The 22,757-nt window shown below is 34.2% G+C and overlaps 4 protein-coding genes across 4 annotated transcripts in view; 2 read left to right on the top strand and 2 right to left on the bottom strand.

Annotated features, from left to right (window-relative positions):
• Positions 1-5,410: 5,410 nt before the first annotated feature.
• LOC133174876 (NADH dehydrogenase [ubiquinone] 1 beta subcomplex subunit 7-like) lies at positions 5,411-8,859 on the bottom strand. Its single transcript, XM_061309985.1, has 3 exons — positions 8,676-8,859; positions 8,303-8,471; positions 5,411-5,580 (listed from the first exon to the last, which is right to left on the bottom strand). The coding sequence occupies exons 1-3, from the start codon at positions 8,797-8,799 to the stop codon at positions 5,487-5,489; spliced, it is 387 nt and encodes a 128-aa protein (XP_061165969.1). The 5' UTR covers positions 8,800-8,859; the 3' UTR covers positions 5,411-5,486.
• Positions 8,860-9,117: 258 nt separating this feature from the next.
• On the top strand, positions 9,118-16,117 carry LOC133174868 (eukaryotic translation initiation factor 3 subunit I-like). The gene is made up of 8 exons (XM_061309975.1): positions 9,118-9,190; positions 12,268-12,448; positions 13,248-13,313; positions 14,056-14,196; positions 14,584-14,822; positions 15,140-15,229; positions 15,392-15,558; positions 15,940-16,117. Exons 1-8 carry the CDS (start codon positions 9,188-9,190, stop codon positions 16,019-16,021), a joined length of 969 nt encoding a protein of 322 aa, XP_061165959.1. The 5' UTR covers positions 9,118-9,187; the 3' UTR covers positions 16,022-16,117.
• Positions 16,118-16,960: 843 nt separating this feature from the next.
• LOC133175083 (uncharacterized protein C8orf74 homolog) lies at positions 16,961-21,012 on the bottom strand. Its single transcript, XM_061310208.1, has 5 exons — positions 20,927-21,012; positions 19,273-19,465; positions 18,511-18,911; positions 17,359-17,500; positions 16,961-17,187 (listed from the first exon to the last, which is right to left on the bottom strand). The coding sequence occupies exons 1-5, from the start codon at positions 20,975-20,977 to the stop codon at positions 17,060-17,062; spliced, it is 915 nt and encodes a 304-aa protein (XP_061166192.1). The 5' UTR covers positions 20,978-21,012; the 3' UTR covers positions 16,961-17,059.
• A 174-nt stretch (positions 21,013-21,186) lies between these two features.
• LOC133175087 (lipoxygenase homology domain-containing protein 1-like) overlaps positions 21,187-22,757 on the top strand; it is a 60,883-nt gene continuing 59,312 nt past the window's right edge. Inside the window, exon 1 of the mRNA XM_061310214.1 lies at positions 21,187-21,288. The gene's annotated coding sequence lies outside the window, so the exon portion shown is untranslated. The remainder of the gene's footprint in view (positions 21,289-22,757) is intronic.

Here is a 22,757-nt window from a genome sequence, read left to right as displayed (position 1 = left end):
CAGTTACTGTTATAACCATTATGTGAATGACAAGCAATAGTGATCATTTACTGAAATGCACACTATTTGAATGAGGTTTCTTTTTCTATTTATAGCAACAAACACGTAAAAAAGTTTCTGTCTTAGCATATGAGAAAAATAACAAAGTTCCAGCAATAATTACCTTCTTCTAAAAAGATATTTACAAGATAATTCAATTGTCTACAATATGTCATGAAGAGGACCTTTACTTTCATTTGTTTATATGGCAACAATTTTATAAAAATAGAAACCCTGAATTATCACAAAGATGTAGATTCTTGCACTATTTCAGACAGTAAAGATAATTTTTCACCAATCAGAAACTCATAGAAAACGTATTTTCAAGAGACTAAACCAAGGATCATTATTCTACCTAATGCTGTTCCAATGTTTCAAGTCAAGATGCTTCTTTCCTCTTCCTCTTTTATAAGTACAAACCGATAGAGCTACAGTCTCATCAGAGACTTCTAGTTATAGATGAACTCCTAATTACCAACTGTGACATCATGAACCTGTGCATTTTTCTGTATTTTAATTAAATTTTGCAGAAGACATCAATTATCATTGGAATTTTCTTTTAGACAATATGGACCACATGCACCTACTTTCTGTGTTGTTGCTGATTACAAAACTAATTATTTTTCCGATTCCTGATTGCCCTAATTCTTGTCTTTAAGCAATATATTAATCTACAAGTTTATTTTGTCTATAGTTTTTAATTCTTTTTAGCCAAAGACTCAAAGAGCTTATTCTGTGGCTGTGTCTGTGGTCTGCGTTAACCTTTTGGAATATGGACCATATCTTAATAACTTTTGGCCAATTTTTGTCAAATTTGTCACAGAGTGTCCTTGGCTTAAGAGCTTTCATTAATACCAAACATAGGGATGTGCCCCTTAAACAAGGGGAGATAATTAGGGAAACAAGAGGCCCATGAGCCACAACGCTCAGCTTAATTACTTTGTCCCTCCTGTTCCTCACCAGATTTCCCTCTTGTCATACTTATTGTGGCCCACCTTACCCTTGGGGTCATGACATGATTTGAACAATTTAGAATCTACAGTACCTATAGAAGCTTCCACATAAGTTTCAGCTTTTCTGGCCCAGTGGTTCTTACGATTTTTAAAAATTTTCATATATATTTCAATGTAAAACTTTGATTCCCTATTGTGGGCCCATCCTACACCCTGGGGTGAGGATTTGAACAATTTAGAATGTACACTACCTTCGGAAGCTTCCACTTAAGTTTCAGCTTATCTGGCCTACTGGTTCTTGAGAATACTTTGTATGTTTTAATGACTCCAAACTATTTTTGTTTCTTCTTGATTTTCTACCCTTGTAATGGGGCTTGGCCTTTAATTTTAACAATTTAGACTCCCCTTCACACAAGAATGCTTTGTACTAAGGTGTTTAAAATTCACCCAGTGGTTCTTGAGAAAAAGTGGAAAATGTGAAAAGTTTACAGACGTACGGACAAACGGACGGATGACAGACATCAGGTGATCAGCTTAGGTAAAAGTAGTGGTTGCTAAAACAAATCCTCTTCTTAAGAACCACTGGGCAGTTAATCACCACGCTTTAATTATATGCTAACATGGATAAAAATATGATGTAGATTAAAAATTGTTCAAGGTATCACCCTGGGGTATTATTATATTGCCCTATATAATGACTGGAATTAAGATTTTTTTTTCAATTGATGCATCATAGGACCTCATGTCAAGTTGACTCAAAAGTAGGACACGATGACCTTTTTTTCACAAAAATTATTGTCATTATTTTAGCTACTGAGAGGTTTAGACTCATAAAACCTTGTAAGCTGATGCATTTGAATTTTGCCAGTATTTAATTTCAAATCATTTTAGAGGCATATTTTGGACATTGTGAAACCTAGAATCATCAAACATTGTCAGTTGATGTATTTTGAGCCCTCGGAATGTATTAACTAAAAGGTAGATCACCGTGATCTACCTTTTGAATTTCATAATAATATTTAAATATTTCAGATAGTAATTGGCTTAGATTCATTAAACTTCGTCACATGATGCATCTTGGGTCCTCTGGATGTATCAAACCAAACTAGGTCATTTGGATTTTTAAGGGAATATCTAAATATTTGAGAGAGTAAGAGGCTAATAATCATCAAACGTTCTCATTTGATGCATCTTGGGATCACGGACTATGTTAACCTAAAGGTATGTTAAAGTGACTTAATTTAGGAATTTCACAGCTATATCTAAATATTTCTGATACTAAGAGGCTTAGAGTCATCAAACTTTGTCAGATAAAGCATCTTGGGTCCTCGAAATGCGTGAACAAAAAATAGGATTTTTAAGGTAATATCTGAATATTTTAAATTGTAAGAGGCTTACAATTATTGCATTCACAGAGTTTATCCAAAAAGTAGGTCACAGAGCTACGTTTGGGATTTCAAGGCTTAATCTAAATATATAAGATTCAGAAGAGCGATCCTAGGCCCTCGATTCTCTTGTTTAATCGTCATTTCATTGATCCGTTACAGGGTTATTCTCAGATGACTGTTAAAACCCTCTGGTGTCTTGTATAATTTTGTTGCTATAAATAGAAATGGAAATCCTCACTGATTTTGTGTATATCAGTTATAAATAGAACTGTAAGTCCTCATTGTTTTTTGTGCTTGTCACTTAATGGTAACTAGCACATGTACTTGTCAGTCACATTATGGATAATTTACTAGAAAAAGACTTTAATGGTGACATAACAACAAAGCTTTATGATAAACGTGATGACTTCAATTTTTCAATCGTCAACTTCCCTTACTTATTCAGCAATATACCCTTATCACCTGCATATGGGGTTTATGTCCTCCATTTGCTTCGATATGCAAGAACACGCTCTACGTATGAACAATTTCTAAAACGAGACAAGCTATTGACAAACAAGTTGATGAAACAAGGATATCAACAGTCTCGTTTGAAGTCATCATTTCGCAAGTTTTATGGTCGATACAATGACCTTGTCATCAAATACAACCTATCATTAAGTCAAATGCTGACTGACGTTTTTCATACTAATTGCTAGGCCATTATTTACACACTGAATTGTCTACGGATATTTCCTGTTTTTTTTTTCGATCAGCAGGAGATGCTCTCTCCTCCATGGCTCCTGATCCCACCTCTGATGTTTTTGGAGGTCCGTGTTTGCTCTGCTCCCAATTTGTATTGTCTAAATGGACTCTGAGCTTGAATGCTGTTCGTTATCTCCATATTTCATTTCGTTTTCACTATTCAGTTAGTCTGGAAATTTTCCATCCATGATATCTCAAATAGTGCGAATTTACATAATACAGCATCTATTTTTAGAAACTGTTGCAAAAAAAGAATTGTGAGTCTACGTTCATTAATATGTAAAGTGCTGTCTAAACAACTGTTCCTGTTGTTGAAATATTGTAGATAGCAATATGTTTATAAAAATATAATGAAGCTTCCAGTATTTGGAAAATTTTTATTTAACCTCATTTTACATACTAAGACGTATCTAGCTTTTTTGTGCTAAAAATAGAAATAAGAATCCCCTTGAAATATTTTGCATTTCAGTAATTCGTTTCTAGTACTTATCAGTCACATAATGTTTATAATAGGGAGTATTCAAATTTTCAATCCATAATGTCTAAAATAGTGCAACAATCTCTATTTTCTAAATAACTCACTGCATCTATTTTTAGACAACGGTTGCTATAAAAAGAAAAGAGAGTCCATCTTCAATATTGTGCCAATTATTAATTGCCCAAATGTTTTTGTTCATGACATATTGTAGACAGCAGTATATTTTGTATATATATTTTTCAATGAAGCTTACAACTGGTGGAAAATTGTCATTTTTCCTCATATGCTGAGATGTTCTATTTATGGGTGTTTGCACTATAAATAGAAAAGGGAATCCCCTTCAGATCATAGAATATATTTCTGTAAATGGTTTCTAGTACTTGTCAATCACACTAGGTTTATAACAGTTAGTCTGCATTCTTTCCATCCATCATTGCCTGAAAAAAGTGCAAGAATCTACATTTTCTCGATAATTCGAGGAATCTATTTTTAGACCATTGTTGCTATAAAAAGAAACAAGAGTTGATCCTCAATATTGTATCAATTATTGTACAAACACATGTTCTTTTTAATGGCATATTGTAGAAAGCTTAATATTTGTTAAGACTTTTTCTATGAAGCTTCCAATTAGCATAAAACTGTCAATTTTCTTAATATTCAGAGACATATCTAAATTTAGGTGCTTGATACTATAAATAGAAATGGGAATCCCCCTCAACCATTGTCCACTCCACCTAGTGGTGTCTAGCTACTGTCATTAACATCTTAATATTTACAATATACTTCCTAATTATCCAGCATTGACATCTAAAACTTTGCAAAAATTTGATTTTTACATTTTTCTAAAATATATCTATTTATAGATACATGTTACTAAAAATAGGAGTAAATGCCCACCGATATTTTTTCATGAGATGACACTACTAATTCTCAAGTATAAAAACACACATAAGATTTGGAAATTTTCCACTGACAATTTTTCTTATTTAGCCTTAAAGATCTCAAAAAATGCTAAATTCCCCATTTTTCAAATTTTCAGAAACCATGTCAATTTGCATGACCTTTTTTTTTTAGATTGGGAATATTTCTAGAATAAATGATTATATGCCTTGTTTACCTTAAAAGTTCAAGTAATCATGTGATCCAATGATTTTAGTTTGAGTGTAGTAAATACCGACAAATATCAGTTTACATTTCCTTAATTTTCATGTTTTCATTTGGTCAAAAAGGGCCAAAGATGGCCAAATTCAATGGATCCGTCTCCATGGCAACCAAGTGCATGTGTGGAACTTCCGACACCATATTTGCTAGTTTTGTACCAAGACACATCTGTGGTGCAAATTTCATCAAAATCCGAAACATGTCGTTTCCAGATTTGTTGGTGCTTACAGAGAATGCTGTTAAGGCCATTCCAAGTTTTTTCTATGTTTAGCGTCCATCCATCTTTCAAACACTTACCTACCTATTCACAAAAAACACACAAGCCAAATAATAAAACACAGACTATATAGTCTTTAAATTGACGTCATTCAAAGCATTTTATTTCATAAATCTATTATTCTTGTAGAAAGATCTATTCTTTAACAAAAACAATTAAGGTATTAAATGCTTAAAATATACCTAATATCATATATTGTAGACGGATACTTAGAGAAATTGATAAAATCTAAAGATTTTGACCTGAAAAATCAATTTCAGGACTCCTGATTTTGTTTGTTTTTTCTGATATGGGGTGTCAAAAACCAAGGCGCACGCAGATGCTAAACATAGAAAAAACTTGGAATGGCCTAATATACAAACCAAACAAGTTTTATCAGATAATCACATTTTTAATATCATACATTATTAACAAAATATGAAGGAGTAAAAGTATGAGTGTCTCTGTCACAGTTCACCACGGGCGATTTTATTCTTAACTCGCTGCTCCCTCACCATAAGTCGTCGTTCTCTCTCATATTCCTTCATACGTAACACAAAACTGAAAAAGTCGGAAAAAGACGTGAAACCTTTAATAATTACATATTTTGATACGACTTCTCAGTAAATTATATTGAGAGAACCTGGGCTTTTACAGTCATATAAGCCTACATGTGCACTATAATGCCCGGGGTCGTCTTCTGTCTTTGCAATTGTGACGTCACAATATATTTTCCTTTCTCTCCATTCTTAATGATATCAAATACATGTAAATTTGGTGTCACAAATATCTGTTGCTAATGTTATAAGGATGTTTTATGACCAGAAATACCAAGAAAAATCCATTCAAGTGAGTAGGAAAAATGAATTTGCATTGAAATATGTAATAAAAACGTTACTGCGTGAATATCGGGAAATATGCTTGTCCTGATCCCGCTTTACTAAGTAAAGATCTCTGGCAGGCATATTTCCTGATATTTAGTCAATAATCTATATACAGATATAGCTCTGGTAGTCTTCCAAACAGTTGCTATTTTACATATGTACCTTAAACACAACATTCTTTTTATTAAGTAACTGTTCTACAATAGCTTTGAACTTTAATTGCTTTGGACCTTTGTTAATACTAGTAATAAAATGTGTTGTAATCATGTCTTATTAATCAGAATAAATGTTAAGTCTAAACAAAAAGACATGATAATCATTTTGAAAAGGTTCAGCCTGCAGTCTAACTAAACAGAGAACCCTAGAGAACTCAAGGTTTATTTGGGTTTATTTGGTATATTCAAAAAAAAATTATGCATTAATTGAGATGATAATTACTTTATAAAATTTAATGATATTCTATCTATAAAAATGAATAACAAGGTTATTTAATTTTTATGAATGTTTTCTGCTGAAAATAGTTGAACATGTTGAAAAATGTAAAAAAAACAGATGGCAAAGTATTTTGTCATCCCGATCCCAATTGAATTTCAAATATGTCGTTTATTGAAATACTAATTTTTTCCCATAATTTTACAATTCTTTTTCACATTATTTTTTTTTAATTTTATTTAATTTTTCCAGTTATGTAGAACTCTTAGCCTTTCATTCTGGTTTTAAACATATTAATAAAATAAATTTCTTATTCCTTTTATCCAAAAAAGTATGATAAAGTCTTTAGAATAAGTATTCTGTTGAAATTACTAAGCATAAAAGATGGCAAAATATTCTTTTTTTCAAATTTATTTTGTTTTAGCATGATATATTGGTTAAATTAAAACAAAAATATTTCATGTACAGACAATAAATACTGTGGAATCATTTAAATTTGTGGAGGTCAATGGTCGTGGGAATGCAAAATTTTGGTGGTTTGTGGGGACATAATTTCATGGGTATCTTGTATATAAAGAAGATTAAATGAATAAGTATGTTGACAAAATAGTTGTTTATTGGGATGTAAATTCGTGGACAAGGGTGACCCAAGAACTCCACGAACATTGGTCCCCCAGGAACATTGACGATTCCACAGTAATTAAAAATAATTAGGGTTCTCTAAGATTCTATAGAGATCTCTAGGGTTCTCTGTTTAGTAAGACCCCAGTTCAGCCTTATGTCTTCATTGATGAGCCTTGCAAGTTCTGTATAAGAGTTTAAATCCTACATTCAGTTAGTGAACTTGTAAATGTATTTCCTTACAACTAATGGTTAAACTGTCATAAATAATTTTGATAGTCAGATGACTCAGATACCTGAGTCATTTTAGATTTGGGAATATTTAGTTCTCACTGTCTGCCAGTACCAAATTACAATTTCACTGAGAGTTAATAAGAAGGGGTTTCCAGAATGTGAGAGAGTTACTCACTGGTTTTTCTTCAAGGCCCATTCATAAACTTCTTAACTATCAATATATACACAGCAAATCTCATATCTATTGACAATTAAAAAGCTAAGAAATGAAAGTTGGAGAAAACTGGTAACTAACTCCTGCAGGTTATATTATGTAATCTTCAAACTTACTTGAGTGATTGAGATTTCCTATAGATAATTTTCGATTGACACGATTTTAGCAAAAGTAGACCCATTGGTCGCCATATTGGAGGTATACAAGCCAGAATTCCTTCATTATTCCACCAATTTAAACTTGTCATTCTGGGCAATTGGGTGAAGATAGCACAATTTTTCTTACGAATTTACGTTAACACAAGCTTTGTTTAATTCGTAATTTTAGTATTTTAAAGATTTTTGCCCTCATATTTCTGCCATACAAGTTTAAAATTGGTTGCTCAGAGGAAAATTCGCTTTTTGGACCTCCAATTTGGCGGCCAACGGGAAATAACTCTTGCTATTTTCAGGCCTATCGAAAACTATCTTTAAGAAATAATGTATCATTTTTAAACATCTATCGGAATATAAATACGGGTTGGTCACGAGATCAAATTCCAAAAAGCCTGAAGGACTTTAGGGTAAATTTGATCTCGTACCACCCCATATTTATATCCAGATAGATGTTTAAAAATGATTCATTATTACTTACATTTACATTTATGACTTATTCATTTTTTTAATATTTTCCTGATTACAATCTTTAACGAGTGAAATGTTTTATTTTTCAAACTCAATGGCACATATTTGATCCATTGACCGTGTGTCGAACCTTTATGACGTCACTGAGAAATTACATCGAACTTTTATGATGCGAGGAACCCATGTTTATATGGATATAGATATGCATTGCTCTTTATAGTGTTATATAAAAGAAAACCTTTGCAAATGTAAATATATTAGAAATATCAGCTTACTCTTCATGTTCACAAGCCTCGAAATCCTGAAACACTGGATCACAGGGTGTATAGGGGTAGTTATAGGACCTCTGACATTGAAGAAACTTTATAAATTGGTAAGCACAATAATCTCTTCTCTTCATGGGAATATTATAAGCATCTAGCTCTTCTGGCGACACTTTGGGATCTATGGAAAAATAAGTTCGAGATTATATCTATTTGAATGCAGATTTTGTCTGAAATAGTGAAACTGTTCCGGCGAATATTTATGCTATCTTCTATGAAAGAAACATAAGTATAAAGTAAAGCATTGCATATTGATTGTAAAATTTATTGGAATGTTTGCAGTTTGAATTTCCTCTACTTGGCAATAAAGTAGATCATATTCTACCTCTTATTTTTCTTCCATTGGGAAAACCGATATTCGGATCAAATGAAGGTTCCTTTCTCCAGTCTGGTCGCAGCTCAGGTCCATACCACAGGTCTCTGAATGGAGCACCGTTTACCTGTCCCATTTCTGGAGATCTTGCTCTCCTTCGATGACCGAGAGCATCAAAGCGGTTCACATTTGTTTCGCTCTTCTTTAATTTTCGTGTAGGTATGGGATTTCATTTATTTAATTTTTTAAGCTTTGCTTTTCATTTCTATATTTTATCTATTCTAAAGTTGATTTTGATTTTAGAAATTTGTTAAAAAATAAATCTTTTAGATATTTTTCAAAAGAAATTGAATTTAAAAAAAACTTCTTTTACGAATCGTTTTCTCAAGGAGCGATTTAAAGGGAACCTCCTTAAACTAATTTTCACAAGAAATGTTTCGTATCATTTCTAAGCTAAGAACGACTTAACCAAATTTACGAGCCATTTGTAATTTCCGGTCTCATGGTCCCAGCACACTGACAGTATGGTAATGTTAATTGCATTTTTCTTATATTTTTATATCTTATATATACATTTATTTATCTCCTGATTTCCATTCAAATGACAAGAATTCATGATCTTTTTGATAACTTAACTTTAGTTCTTAATTTAAAGCTCTAGATCTCTTTATGATTGAAAAGGGGGGGGGGGACCGGCATGAGAAAAATCTGTTTTTAGGTTTATATAACGATTCAAGTAATAGCTTTTCAAAAGCTTGCCTGATTAGATCAATCAATATCTATGTAATGTATAAGCAAGAGAAGTGCTAAACGTTTCCGTCTTCAAAGGGCGACATAGTTGCGATACTTCATTACAGAAGATGTACAATTGACTTTCGCAAATGTCATAACCAAATATTACAGATTAACGAACATCTAAGACATGCCAATGTTTGGTCATGTATTAGTTAGCCCACGGGCTGACAAGTTACGTTCACTCGGAGCTCCTGGGGTAGCTCATGTCTCGCACACTAATATTAAACTACTTTGTATGGAGAGTAGCGGAGTCAGCCATGGATTGCCAGTTTAGTTACGTTGGGTTGAAACTGCAAGTGCGCTTGCATAGATTGGAATTCTGGGAAAATTGTTAGACGATTCGTTCTAAAGAAATTCATATTACTCTCTTGCGTGCTTCTTCATTCACACTCTCTGGTCAATGATAGATTGATGAGACAGCCTCTGTTTATAGACTGGTCTGTTGTCCGTTAATCTTGATGACAAAGTAAATTGTGAACAGTTTTACCAGGAAAGTTGTCTTGAAGTGTTTGAGACAAAAATGCTTAAGCTGCTCTTAGGATGCAAAGTAAAAGGCCGGTACACTTTATGGCTAGAGCAAAACAAGATACTGATACCCCAATTGTCAACCCCCAACCCCCTCTGGATAAAACTGGATATGGGAGAAAAATAGTTTTGTTCGATTTCCCTGCGTTCTGTGGAATGGTGCATAATTTAAACTAGCATGGAATAAACTGTATAGACATAACTTTATTCTATGAAAGAAAAATATCAGAAATTGAAAAAGAAATTTCTTATTCTGAGTCATTCACATTGCAGTATTTGTAAATAAGTGCCAAATTTCCATCCTTTTATCATTTTTACAAGATATTTTTTTCTCTTTCCCAAGCATTGTTGTAACTGTCAACCATTTTACTATTAATATTACCTCCATTTATGATCATCCAGGCAACTAATCAAACAAATTACTGTAGATTCTTTATTTTTCGCGAGTACTTATTATCGCGAAATAGCTCTTTCACGTCAAATCGCGAGAACAATAATTCGCGATTGGACGGTTGATCAAAGGATTTTACATTGATTTCAGCACCAAAAAAATAAATGCGAGTAATTTTCTTTCGCGAGTGGTGCTTCTCGCGTAATTACGCGATAATTAATTCCTCGCGTATATTTAGGAATCTACAATAAACCCTTTGATCTTTAATCAAAATAGTACATGTATATGAAAGAAATACATGTACTATAAATATGTTTACTGAACAACAAATTGTCACATTCAAATGTAGAAAACATGAATATTATTGCAAAAATGCCCACCACAAAAATATAAGTATGAGGAGATTGTGTTTATAATAGCATTCAATGATTCTTTCTTGCTGAATTTTTTTTTGTAATGTTTTAAATCTAATTGGAAAAATTTATTACCATACACATTTAACAGTGCCATTTTAAAGAAAAGAGAAGGAATTGTATATAATAGAGCAGGGCTCTCAATTCTCTATATTTGGGGCCATTCAAAGGCCCCATTCCCAATTCAAAAAAGGTACCTTTTTTCCCAATTGAATGTGTTAATTTTCCCAATCTGTCACTTTCCCAAATATTAAAGAACATTTAGTAAGATATGTAGTTAACTAAACTTGATATTCATATTTCTCTTTATATAACAAAACAGAAATTTAGTTGATAACAACCGCCAGAAACTCAATATATCATGAATGTCTAGTTATGCTTTTCCCAAAATTACTCAAAAGGTCGCTAATTTTCCCAATTTTTACGGCCCCGGCCCCAATCCCAAAAAGTGGTGTGAGAGCCCTGTAGAGATTTTTATGACGTCGAGCTCTTGGAACTCGAACGTCATCTAGCAAGCGCCCAGTTGAAATCGCGACCGGTGATGTACGCGACCGAATGTGTCAGTCGATGCATCTGCAATAGAAAATAGCAATAGCTATAAACCACATTTCTTTGAAAACGCTCATAATGAATAATAGCTTGAAAATAAAATCGCATCAATTATATCTGCACTTAATTCCATTGCAAATCAACGATATTATGTTTTATTCTCACACAAGAAAAACGTGATGGTTGTTGCGGATGAATTTCTAGAGAAAGGATGCGTTGAATGACATGAATAACATTTCGGAACGATAACCGTGTAACATAACACAACAGGAGGTAAAATAATTACAAAATTACATAAACACGAATACTACAAGACTAAAAAGATTGAATTTCTAAATCTTAGCTTTACTTGTACAATCTTCTAACCAACTCTATCCTAAAAACTGATGATATTGACCAGTATTACTGTATTTCGCCATTTCCTCCATTTCCCAGTATACCATATACCACGCCCGATCGTAATTGTAACAGAACAGAGTCTTGGTTGTAGTTTAGATGCAATCACTAATACAACGCTTTGACATTGGCAATTAGAAAAAAATATTATATAAATTCAGGAAATCCTTCATAGTTCTTCAATTAAATACATGAAAACATGTTTGACGGTGTCTGGTCAATTCGAACCCTGCTCCATTCGGACCATGACATAAGGCCCCAGACTGTAATTGTGATATTTTGTTTAAAACTATTTTTTTTATTATGTCCCTGAGTCACTCACTTGACTTTTTGCTATTTTCAAATTCAAAAAGATCTTTTGAAATTGTTTTTCTCGTTCGACGTCATTGAAGCCTTTCAGGCTTCTGATTTTAAACTTTAAAAATGGCTCTGGTTTCATGACTTTTAAATTTAACTTGAAAGTAAATAATAAGACATTTCATATGTAAATCAGTTACCAGATAATTTTTATGTCTATATGTTTTATTGATTGTAGAAACCTATCCTGTTACATGGACACGAGCGGTCCATCACACAAATCAAGTACAACAGAGAGGGAGACCTGATATTCTCCTGTGCTAAAGACTCGCAGCCAAATGTTTGGTACTCACTGAATGGAGAGAGATTGGGGTCATTCAGGGGTCACAATGGCGCCGTGTGGAACATTGACGTCAACTGTATCCTTTGTTTTGAAGCAGATTTCATGCATATTTTTGTGCCCTCACCATGAAATGGCCAGGGCATATTGTATACAGGGAAATTTTTGCCTCTGTTTTATTTTTGCCCCTTTCACCCTAGACACAAGTGGGTGAATTTAAGATGGGGCAAATTCAAAGAAAACAGTATGATTTCTTAAACAGTAACCCTGACTGAACGAATTTAAAACAGGGCAAAATTGTTTCCTTGTGTGAAAGGGCGAAGATAACACGGGGCAAAAATAACCCTGTATACAGTATATATGTACATCATTCCTTCACTCTGTCATTTCATTCCTTCATAGTTATTATTTTTTTTTTTTACATTTTTTGCTATGCTTGAAGAAAATGAGCTGATTTTTGTTATGACTTTTAATATTGATGACTTGCAGATCCAGTTTGAGTTTCATTCATTTAACATATTTTAATGAAAGTTATGGCCCTTAGACTGTGAAATTTTGTAATAAATCACCATGATCGCTTGTTTTCATGCATATTTGTTTTCAATACACTTTTCATACCAGATTTGGAGAAGACCTCTAAAATTGCTAAATTTAGCTCAAGATATGGCTCTGTTCCTACCTCCTCCCCCTCCCCGATTTATGTGAATAATGCAAGGATTTTTTTTAAATTTAGATTTGGAAAGTTTTAAACATGTTAAAGTTAAAAGAGTTTATGTTGAAGACAGATACATATATATGTTGTTTCTATGACAATTGGACAATTTATAATTCTGTGCCTAATTTAGGCGGTGATTGTTATTTTCCTTAATAAGATGTAGGGGAATCGACAAAGGTGCTGACAGCCAGTGCAGACAATACCTGTAAACTCTGGGATTGTGAAACAGGTAAAACATCAGAAATAATGGCTCAGCTTTAAGCACAGCTGACCATGCTGACTGTTGGGTGCTTTGGAATCCAGAAGGCCTGTCAAAAATGTATAAAGTTTAGCAAAAAATTTCACAAATATAGTGCATTACAGTGATGACAATATGTGCTAAATATTCTCTGTATCAGTACATGTGACATCTTTGATGTCAGTAGCATGCTTTTTAAAATCAGTTTAGCTAAATTGTCATAAACTCATGTCGGTCAGAAGCTCTACAGAGCTTATGTTAAGTTTGTTGTTTTAAAAAATTAGACGTTAAATTAAAAAATCGATGATTCTGATTCTGATTTAATTTATATTTCTGACTAAATTTCAATAATTTTCTACTGTCAGAATTATCCAGAAATTTGTGTTTATGTAAATGCTCTGAAAATGTGCTAATATTTTTTAAGGGGGGGGGGGGGGGGGGGGGAAGGGATTTTAAGGTTCTTTAATCTTGATTGAATGGTGTCTGTCTTTGGATAGATGGACCCTAGGGCAATGATTATTAAAAGCTTATTAACTTACTCGAACATCTTTGAAAAGACTTATTTATCACACCATGTGTCAGAGAACAAAGGACTAGAAAAATCTAAAGAGAATGCAGTTGAAGTTTCTGTTAAGTTAGCCATATTTTATCTCACAGAATGGAATATCATTTTCTGTGGAATGAGCATGCTTTGTAAGTGATACTATGACCATGTTATACGTTTTTCTGACAGGTAAGATCCTGGCCTCTCTGGACACGGCCACTGCCGTCAGGACGTGTGGATTCTCCTTCAGTGGGCGGTATATCATGTACACCACGGATAAAACCATGGGACGCCCGTGTGAAATCCACATCTTTGACGTAGACGATATACGTAAGTCTTTTATGATGTTGATGATATACTGAAATCTTGAATGAGGTAAATGTTGCCAATATCACTGATTCAATCTAACAGATAATTCATGTATATTGTAGACATACATTTTTCTGCATGGGATTAACTAACACTATGTTAGCAGTCACAAAATTTCTGCAGAAATTTGTCACAGCATACTTTGAAATGCATTTAAGACATGAAGAGGCAATTTGAAAAATTTGCTTAGTTTCCTACTGCAGATTGAGCAGAAATTGTGATCCCACTGATTTGTGACCCCGTGGATAAAAATTACATTTGCAATATTCAGTTTCAGAAAGTATGAAAACAATATCTAAATTATACAGTAATAGCAGACACTGTCAATTAAGCTGTTCTTCTTTTTAGGAAATGGAGAACCAGCCATGGTGATCCCTATCACTTCCTCTAAAATCACGTCAGCAATTTGGGGTCCGTACGAAGAGTACATCATCACGGGTCACGAGAACGGAGAAATCTGTCACTACGACTTCAAAACGGGGGAAAAAATCAACAGCTGTAAGGACCACAGCAAGCAGATCAATGACCTTCAGCTGTCCAAGGACATGACCATGCTCATCTCAGCCTCCAAGGACACAACAGCCAAGGTCAGTCATAGACCAGGCTTAATTCTTGTGAAAATCACATGTAAAGTTATAGAACACCTAACTTAAATGTTCTCGGCTTACATGTATCAGCTGTTATTCACATTCACTTATAATAATAAAGATATCATAGATACATGTATCATTGTATTTCTCTGACAGTAATGATTGGATGCTTCACATTTTAGGACATTCAGATTCACTTATGTACATTTATTTAAAACTCGTCACTTGTAAGTGATAGTTTCTCAGCTGTGTTTATGATTTAAGAGATAAATTATAATGTAACATTTTTTATCACCATTTTTTATGAATTTCAGTTGTTTGAAACAAAAACACTGGAGCACATGAAGACTTACAAGACAGAGAGGCCTGTAAACTCGGCCTCTATATCTCCTATCTTTGATCATGTGAGTATTTTATTTTAACAAAATTTGCTGACAAGTCTAGATTTTAAAGAGTAACTATCAATACAATACAAATACAAGCAATGCAATGCAATGTCGCTGGGAAGAAAGACATGGAATGCCCCTACAAACACTTAAAGTTAATAACACCTCATGTTTTTACAGGTGGTGCTGGGTGGTGGACAGGAGGCCATGGATGTCACCACCACCTCAACAAGGGTCGGCAAATTTGATGCCAGATTCTATCATCTTGTTTTTGAGGAAGAGTTTGGACGAGTTAAAGGTCATTTTGGTCCCATCAACAGTACAGCATTTCATCCAGATGGTAAAAGGTAAAGATTGAATCAGTGTCTATTTACTTAACATGTGTCTATTAACATGTGTCTATTTACTTAACGTGTGTCTATTTAATTAACGTGTCTATTTACTTTACATGTGTCTATTTAATTAACATTTGTCTATTTACTTTACATGTGTCTATTTAATTAACATGTGTCTATTTAATTAACATGTGTATGTAATTTTACAAACATTTTATATCATATTTACATTACTCTCAATGTAAGGGGCAATCTCTTTAGTGAGTTTTCTTTATAATGTTATGTTCATTAAAGTGACTTGTAAAAAGAAATATGTTTGTATATAGTGCCAGTAATATAAACTGTATGTTTAATTTAGAGCTGGGTTTTAAGTTATGTGTTTTTATTTTACAGTTACAGTAGTGGGGGAGAAGACGGTTATGTTCGTGTTCACTACTTTGATCCAAGTTACTTTGATTTCCGATTCGAGTATTAACCCAGATCTGATTATAGTGACCTGAAACAGACAATTGTCAGTGCAGACCAGCTGTGAATAATGTGGACCTTACAGAATAAATCTTGGAAAACAAAATCTTGTTCATGTTAACTTTACAGGGCACTAGTAATTCTGTTGAAGTTTTATAGAGGACCCTTTTACTGTTTAGTGTGTTAAAAGAGTTACCTGCCCTATGCTGTGACTTTTTTAAAGTGCAGGCTTTAAACAAGACACATATAGCAAGGAACATTTTAGTCTGTTCTATGTACAGTCAAATTGGACCAGTTTGATTGATATTAAGAAATTTTGCATCTCAGTTTTCTTTCCTTTGCTTGAAGACATTTGAGTGTAACAGCATTTGTACATCTGACTTAACAGTGAATATATGTACAGTCTGTACAAATTTTTGTAAAGCTTAACTTCACTGTGTAAGGCTGAATCATAGTTTAGACACAGAGTTGTTGCACCCATTAATCTTTCCCAAACTCAATGTCTTGTGCCTGATATTTTCTTTCTCGACTACAGATGTTCATTTTATAATGTACCTCAATATTTTTTAATATTTGCACAGTTCCTAAAATTTACTTGAATTCATGTTAATCCCCCCCAAAACAGATCTCGTCAATTTGATGGCATACGATCAACTGGGTGTGGACCAAACATAGAGAATACAGTCTTCACTTGCCTACAGATTGTTAACATTATAAACAGTCAATCATCATTTTGTTTGATCTATGTTTATGTTTAACTAAAATCAGTCCAATAAAACCATTTGTAGCATTTTGAATTTTGAGCTTGCAAGAATAGTCCCCCTTGATGTGAACTATTGCCTTATGAGAAAATTAACCTGATTATACGTGTAGGAATCCAAATCATTCTCTTTCCTTCACTGACTTGAAGACATTCATTGTAATGTTAACAATATTTATTAAGGTAAACAATGTATGTTAGCATGTGAGGAAATTATAATTCACAAGAAGATGCCCAGGTACGGACATTAATGTACAGTTTTATCACTGAGTTTTTCATGTAAATTGATCACTTGTTTCGACTTCTTGGACGCGAATTTCCAGATTTTTTGCGTCCATTTTTCGGACTTTTTGGAGGAGTCTTCTTGGGGGTAGGTACGGGGGTCTTTGGTTTCAGGTTAAATCGTGGTGGAGGTCCTACAAGGAGAAGTTAGCTGGTCATATATGGAAACTGTGACAGTAACACAGTACATGTGACGGCAACATAGAACATGCAAGTGTAATTATTTTTTGTTGAACTACATGTAAGATTTTCTGATTATATCTAATAATTCATCTGCAAACACTAAATTTTTTGTACAATATTACCGAGTGCCTGAGGGCGGGGTAAACTGGTTCTCTCGAGTTTGAATTCCAGGTCTTCCTGCACGTCTTTGATGTTGCATTTGACCTTCTCTACAAGCAGTGATGTGTAGGAGCCGATGACTTCTCCAATTAATTCGCTCACTTTCTGAAAGGTAAAATAAAGCATGGTTATTATGTTTTAGAACCAGAATCCTACAAACGGTCAATTTTTAAACGTTCTTTGTTAATGTTGGATGTTTTATACACTCTGCATGCAGTGAAAATGTGCCAATGTGCATGAAGAACAATTGAGATGAGGGAATTAATTTAGCCCCCTTCATCTCTGGCTGAAATACTGCAATCAACATTCAAACATGTACCATTATAAATGTTAAATTATTATGAAGCCAAAATAACTACATCTGTAATTCATCATACTCACTATAAACAATACTGTGTAATTTCTGTAAACCTGATAAACTGAACAGTGCCACTTCCCAGGAATGAGTTTGTAAAATTCTCATGAACTCATAAATACATGTATTTTCTTTGGAAGTTGTAGCTATAGTATGGTACTTTGTTCTACTGATCTCTTTAGTGAGTGGGGTCTGGACATGGCTGACTGTCAGTCCTTTGTACTGACCTCTTAAGTGAGTGGGGTCGGGATATGGCTGACTGTCAGTCCTTTGTACTAGCTATAGTGTGGTACTTTGTTCTACTGATCTCTTTATTGAGTGGGGTCTGGACATGGCTGACTGTCAGTCCTTTGTACTGACCTCTTAAGTGAGTGGGGTCGGGATATGGCTGACTGTCAGTCCTTTGTACTAAGCTATAGTGTGGTATTTTGTTCTACTGACCTCTTTAGTGAGTGGGGTCTGGACATGGCTGACTGTCAGTCCTTTGTACTGACCTCTTTAGTGAGTGGGATCTGGACATGGCTGACTGTCAGTCCTTTGTACTGACCTCTTTAGTGAGTGGGGTCTGGACATGGCTGACTGTCAGTCCTTTGTACTAGCTATAATGTGGTACTTTGTTCTACTGATCTCTTCAGTGAGTGGGGTCTGGACATGACTGACTGTCAGTCCTTTGTACTGACCTCTTTAGTGAGTGGGGTCTGGACATGACTGACTGTGAGTCCTTTGTACTAGCTATAGTGTAGTACTTTGTTCTACTGACCTCTTTAGTGAGTGGGGTCTGGACATGGCTGACTTTGTCAATCCTTTCCTTGGTTTGTTTCTCCGCGGCCTCTATTGTCTTGGCCCGCTCCTCCAGTCGTTTATTGGCCTGCTCCGCCTCCGTCCTCTGGATGTCCTCGTATCGTTTTTCGTACTCCCACACTGCCTCAGGCTTGCTTGTCTTCATGTCACCGGGATCCACAGGGGTCTCAATTGTCATGGCAACATTTGGCTTTAAAATATCTCTGTTTTTTGAAAACACATATTTGAACAGTTTGAAATGTCTTAAAAAGGTCAGGAATACATAGTCCATATAGATGGGAAAGTTTCTCTCCCCGAGTATATCTGCCAGCTCAAAGGACTGAAGTTTGAGAAATTGAAGAGACTCTGTCAGGTCCTTCCCTGTAAATAAAGTCAGTAATGCATCAGAAGTTCCCATATATTTTAAAAATACTGCATACAGTCAAATTTTTGCCCCCAGTTTTATTTTCCCCCTTTCTTTGTTAATGTCACAAGTGGGTTAATTTATTTAATATGTAGTTATTTTTAGCACAATTGTATTTGAGAAAATTTGTAAGGGGCAAAAATTGCAAGTGTGACAGGGCAAAAATAACATGGGACAAAAATAATTCTGTGTAACACAGTAACCGTATAAAAAGCCAGGATCTCAATGGAACCCTGACAAGAAAGAGACATGAATCAGGTATAAACAATATAATACTAGGTATAACCCTTCACAGAAAAAACGATAGAAATGAGGTACCTTCTGAATCTTTAAGAATTCCATCACAAAATGTCACCACTGTGCAGACTTGTTTCCAGGTAAAGCCTTTCTCTACAGCATATATTAAGTTGTCATACAGAAAGTCTGTGTAAATGGCATTTCTCAGGTTCTCATCATCTTGTAGACATTTTAGCCCCAGCTGTTTTGCTAGAAACTCCTTCCCCTCATCTTTCTGTAAATACAGTAAAGGGTAAAGAATAAAATAATAATGGATGATAATTTAAAATAATGGAAGTAAAGTAGAATATCTGTATTAAATTTATTTAACTAAGGACCCTGAAATTTAGTACAATGAATTCAAAGGGATTTTACTCCTTTGTCAATAATGCTCAGTATCAATTTTAAACAGGATGGATTTCATCAAAACATATAAATCACAATGAAGTGAATGAACACACTTTCAAATCTGATGCATTTCCCATGGTCTGAAAGATCTTACATGCTGCACAGGTGCTTTGATTGCTTGCAAGGGACACCAAAGAAGCTACAGATCACAGACTGGAGTCAAATTCAGGAAGTTATCTTTGCAGGACTAATAACATTTTTGTTTTTCAATTTTGTGCCACACAGAATTGTTGGGGGCTGCATGGTTTATAGGTTAGGTACTTCACTGTCTGTCTGTTAAGCTTTCATGTCTGGGTTAGAACTTTGGAATAGAGAAACATAAGCAGTTCATACTTGGCACAAAAGCAATTATTTTGGTAGACCTTACTGGCCCCCATATCTGCGAGATCCGCATGCTTATTGCACTATGGTGTAAGATTTACGTCACTCACCTTAAAAGGATTATAGTCTTGCAGTGACTACTCAACTCATTAGGGTAAGTCTTGCACCAACCTGGGAGATTAGTTAGTACTCGACTAATCATTAGGGTTGCCAATAAGTAATCACTTACTAAAGTGCTTGTCAAAATATACAAGTATCCACTATTAAAATGATCGATATTCGAGTACTTGGGAAAAAAATAAAACCATAGCATATTTTTTAATTTTCATCATTTTTTGGGGGGTCAAGCAAATTCTAACTTCAGATTTTAGTGTACCATTATCGATTATGTCAGTTACCCAGCATGAATTTTGGACTCCCTGTTTTGACAACAATTAAAGTCACTAGCACCTTGGTCAGTGGCAGCAACTTAGTTACATTAGCTTCATTATTCTAATGATGTAAATCTTATTCTGTTAAAATTATAGTGCTCCAGAAAAATGAATTCAATAAATTCATAGATTCTTACATCGTACATGTAACTTAGTCACAGGCTTCATTATTCTAATGATGTAAATCTTATTTTATTAAAATTAGAGAGCTCCAGAAAATGAACAAAAATCCATCAGTGAAAACTTTACATTGAATTACATATTTGAGACGATACAAGTTGCTTATTTAATCTTAGAATGTAAGCATTCGACCGCTACATGCATTTGACAATGGCAATTTAGTACTTTTTTTTGTAAACATCATTGATTTATATCTCATGTCAATAATTAATGTAGAGGAAATTCGAATAGCTCCAAAATCGATTTGTTTATAGCTTGTCTTCATGAAACATATACCGGATTCCATAGAAATAGAAATATATTGCAGTGTGTTTTAAAATTGTCATTAAAAAGGCGATATGACACTCAAAACTTACGGGCAAGGTTGAAATATTTTTGACGATTGATTCCGATAGTGTGACAGCCATGTTGTTGCTACCAAGCCACTTTGCGAAATAACGCGAACTTCTCGTTTTCCAAAACAGACGAAAATGTTGCAGTTTGCTATTTTATGTGGAAAATAATTGATTATTTGTTGATCTAAATGCATTTTCTATATCAGAAATCTTGCAAAATTGTAAAAGCGAGTGTTAATCTGATAAAAAGGCATTTACAGGTGTTTGTTTTGAAAAGTCACGTGATTGGAAACGAGGTTTTTGAGAGCATGCCAGTGTATACACATTTTGAGTTGACAGCTCGTAAAATATGGATTATGGAGTATAGATTGAATTAAGAAGTTGTAAGTTTGTATTTACACGCATTTTTAATACCGATGGCTTATATCAAGTTAATGGGATATCTGTTCTGATGTTGTGGATGGCATTTAGTGTTATCATCGGGAGCAAATGATGTGGTGATATGGTATATGTCAGGTGCTTGTTTTAATTTCAGTGCATCCACTGATTTATTGGCAATTCAGGACAAAATTTTGCAACTATTTAGTTCACATACATATATTCCTGAATTGAAATTTTAAACAAAATTCGGACTGTAAATGCCAGATTGATTTTCATTGCAGCACCCTATGCCTATTAAAAAATCCTCAGATCTTGTGGAAAAATAAAGTCGAATTAAAATGCTTTTAATTTTGACAGTTTAATGATGTGAAAATTTGAGTATATTCCAAACAATCAGTTAACATAAGCAGAAATCCTGTAATTCTTAGAGTAAGACAGAATTTTAAACTATGAACAGGTTTCATTTATTGCAAACCTATTCAGTAATATGATAATGGTGTGGTCACTAGATTGACGTGTGTGATGGTCAGTTGGTATATTGATATATTGGGTTTGACGTGTGTGATGGTCAGTTGGTATATTGATATATTGGGTTCGACAGGTGTGTGATGGTCAGTTGGTATATTGATATGTTGAGTTTGACAGGTGTGTGATGGTCAGTTGGTATATCGATATATCGGGTTTGACGTGTGTGATGATTAGTTGGTATATTGATATATCGGGTTTGACAGGTGTGTGATGATCAGTTGGTATATTGATATATCGGGTCTTAGTAGCTCAGTGGTTAGATCACCTGTCTAAATTTTGGGAGCCCAGGTTAGAATCCTGGTCTGGCACATTTTCTCCCGTTCTGTTACATTTGATGTCAGTGGCCACCCCTTAGCGTACAGGTGAAAGTCCTACCAGGGCAAACTCTGGGTCATGTCTCTTCAGGGTCGGAGAAATTTAAGGAGGGAGGAATGAGGCAATCAGGCAGATTCTATAGTTTATGGCTAGATATCTCAGTTGGTCAAGCCTGCCTATATTTTTAAGGGTCACCTGTTCAAATCCTTGTCTTGTCAATGGCATTTTCTCTTGTTACAGGTGTAACATGAGGTCATTTGAGGAAGCTTTAATTGTGATCTTTTAAAAGGTTACATTGATATACAGTTGAATTTTTGTAAATTAGTTCTTGAATATCCATACAGTTACTTTCATAATCTTGTATTTCAAATCAAGACTTGACCAATTTGCATGTAAGTATGATAAAACCCATCAGAAAGAAAGAGAGAGATTTTGTCATTTATTCCTCAATAGAAAACTTTCAGTGCCTGAATAAGTCAATTTTGTGAATATGAAAAACTATTGGTTTTGCTGATTAGAATTGTTTTTTGCCTTGAATAGGTTTGTTGTTTTCACCATCAATAATTTAGTGTGAAGTTCTCCAAAATTAACAATTGGCATTGAGTTTTAAACACTAGAAGCATACATA

The sequence above is a fragment of the Saccostrea echinata genome, unplaced genomic scaffold (genome assembly GCF_033153115.1).
Source record: "Saccostrea echinata isolate AGI-Se365-2 ecotype Australia unplaced genomic scaffold, CSIRO_AGI_Sech_v1 ptg000060l, whole genome shotgun sequence".
Classification (NCBI taxonomy): domain Eukaryota; kingdom Metazoa; phylum Mollusca; class Bivalvia; order Ostreida; family Ostreidae; genus Saccostrea; species Saccostrea echinata.
Note: the sequence above shows the minus strand (reverse complement) of the source record. Positions and strands in the feature narration are given on the sequence as shown.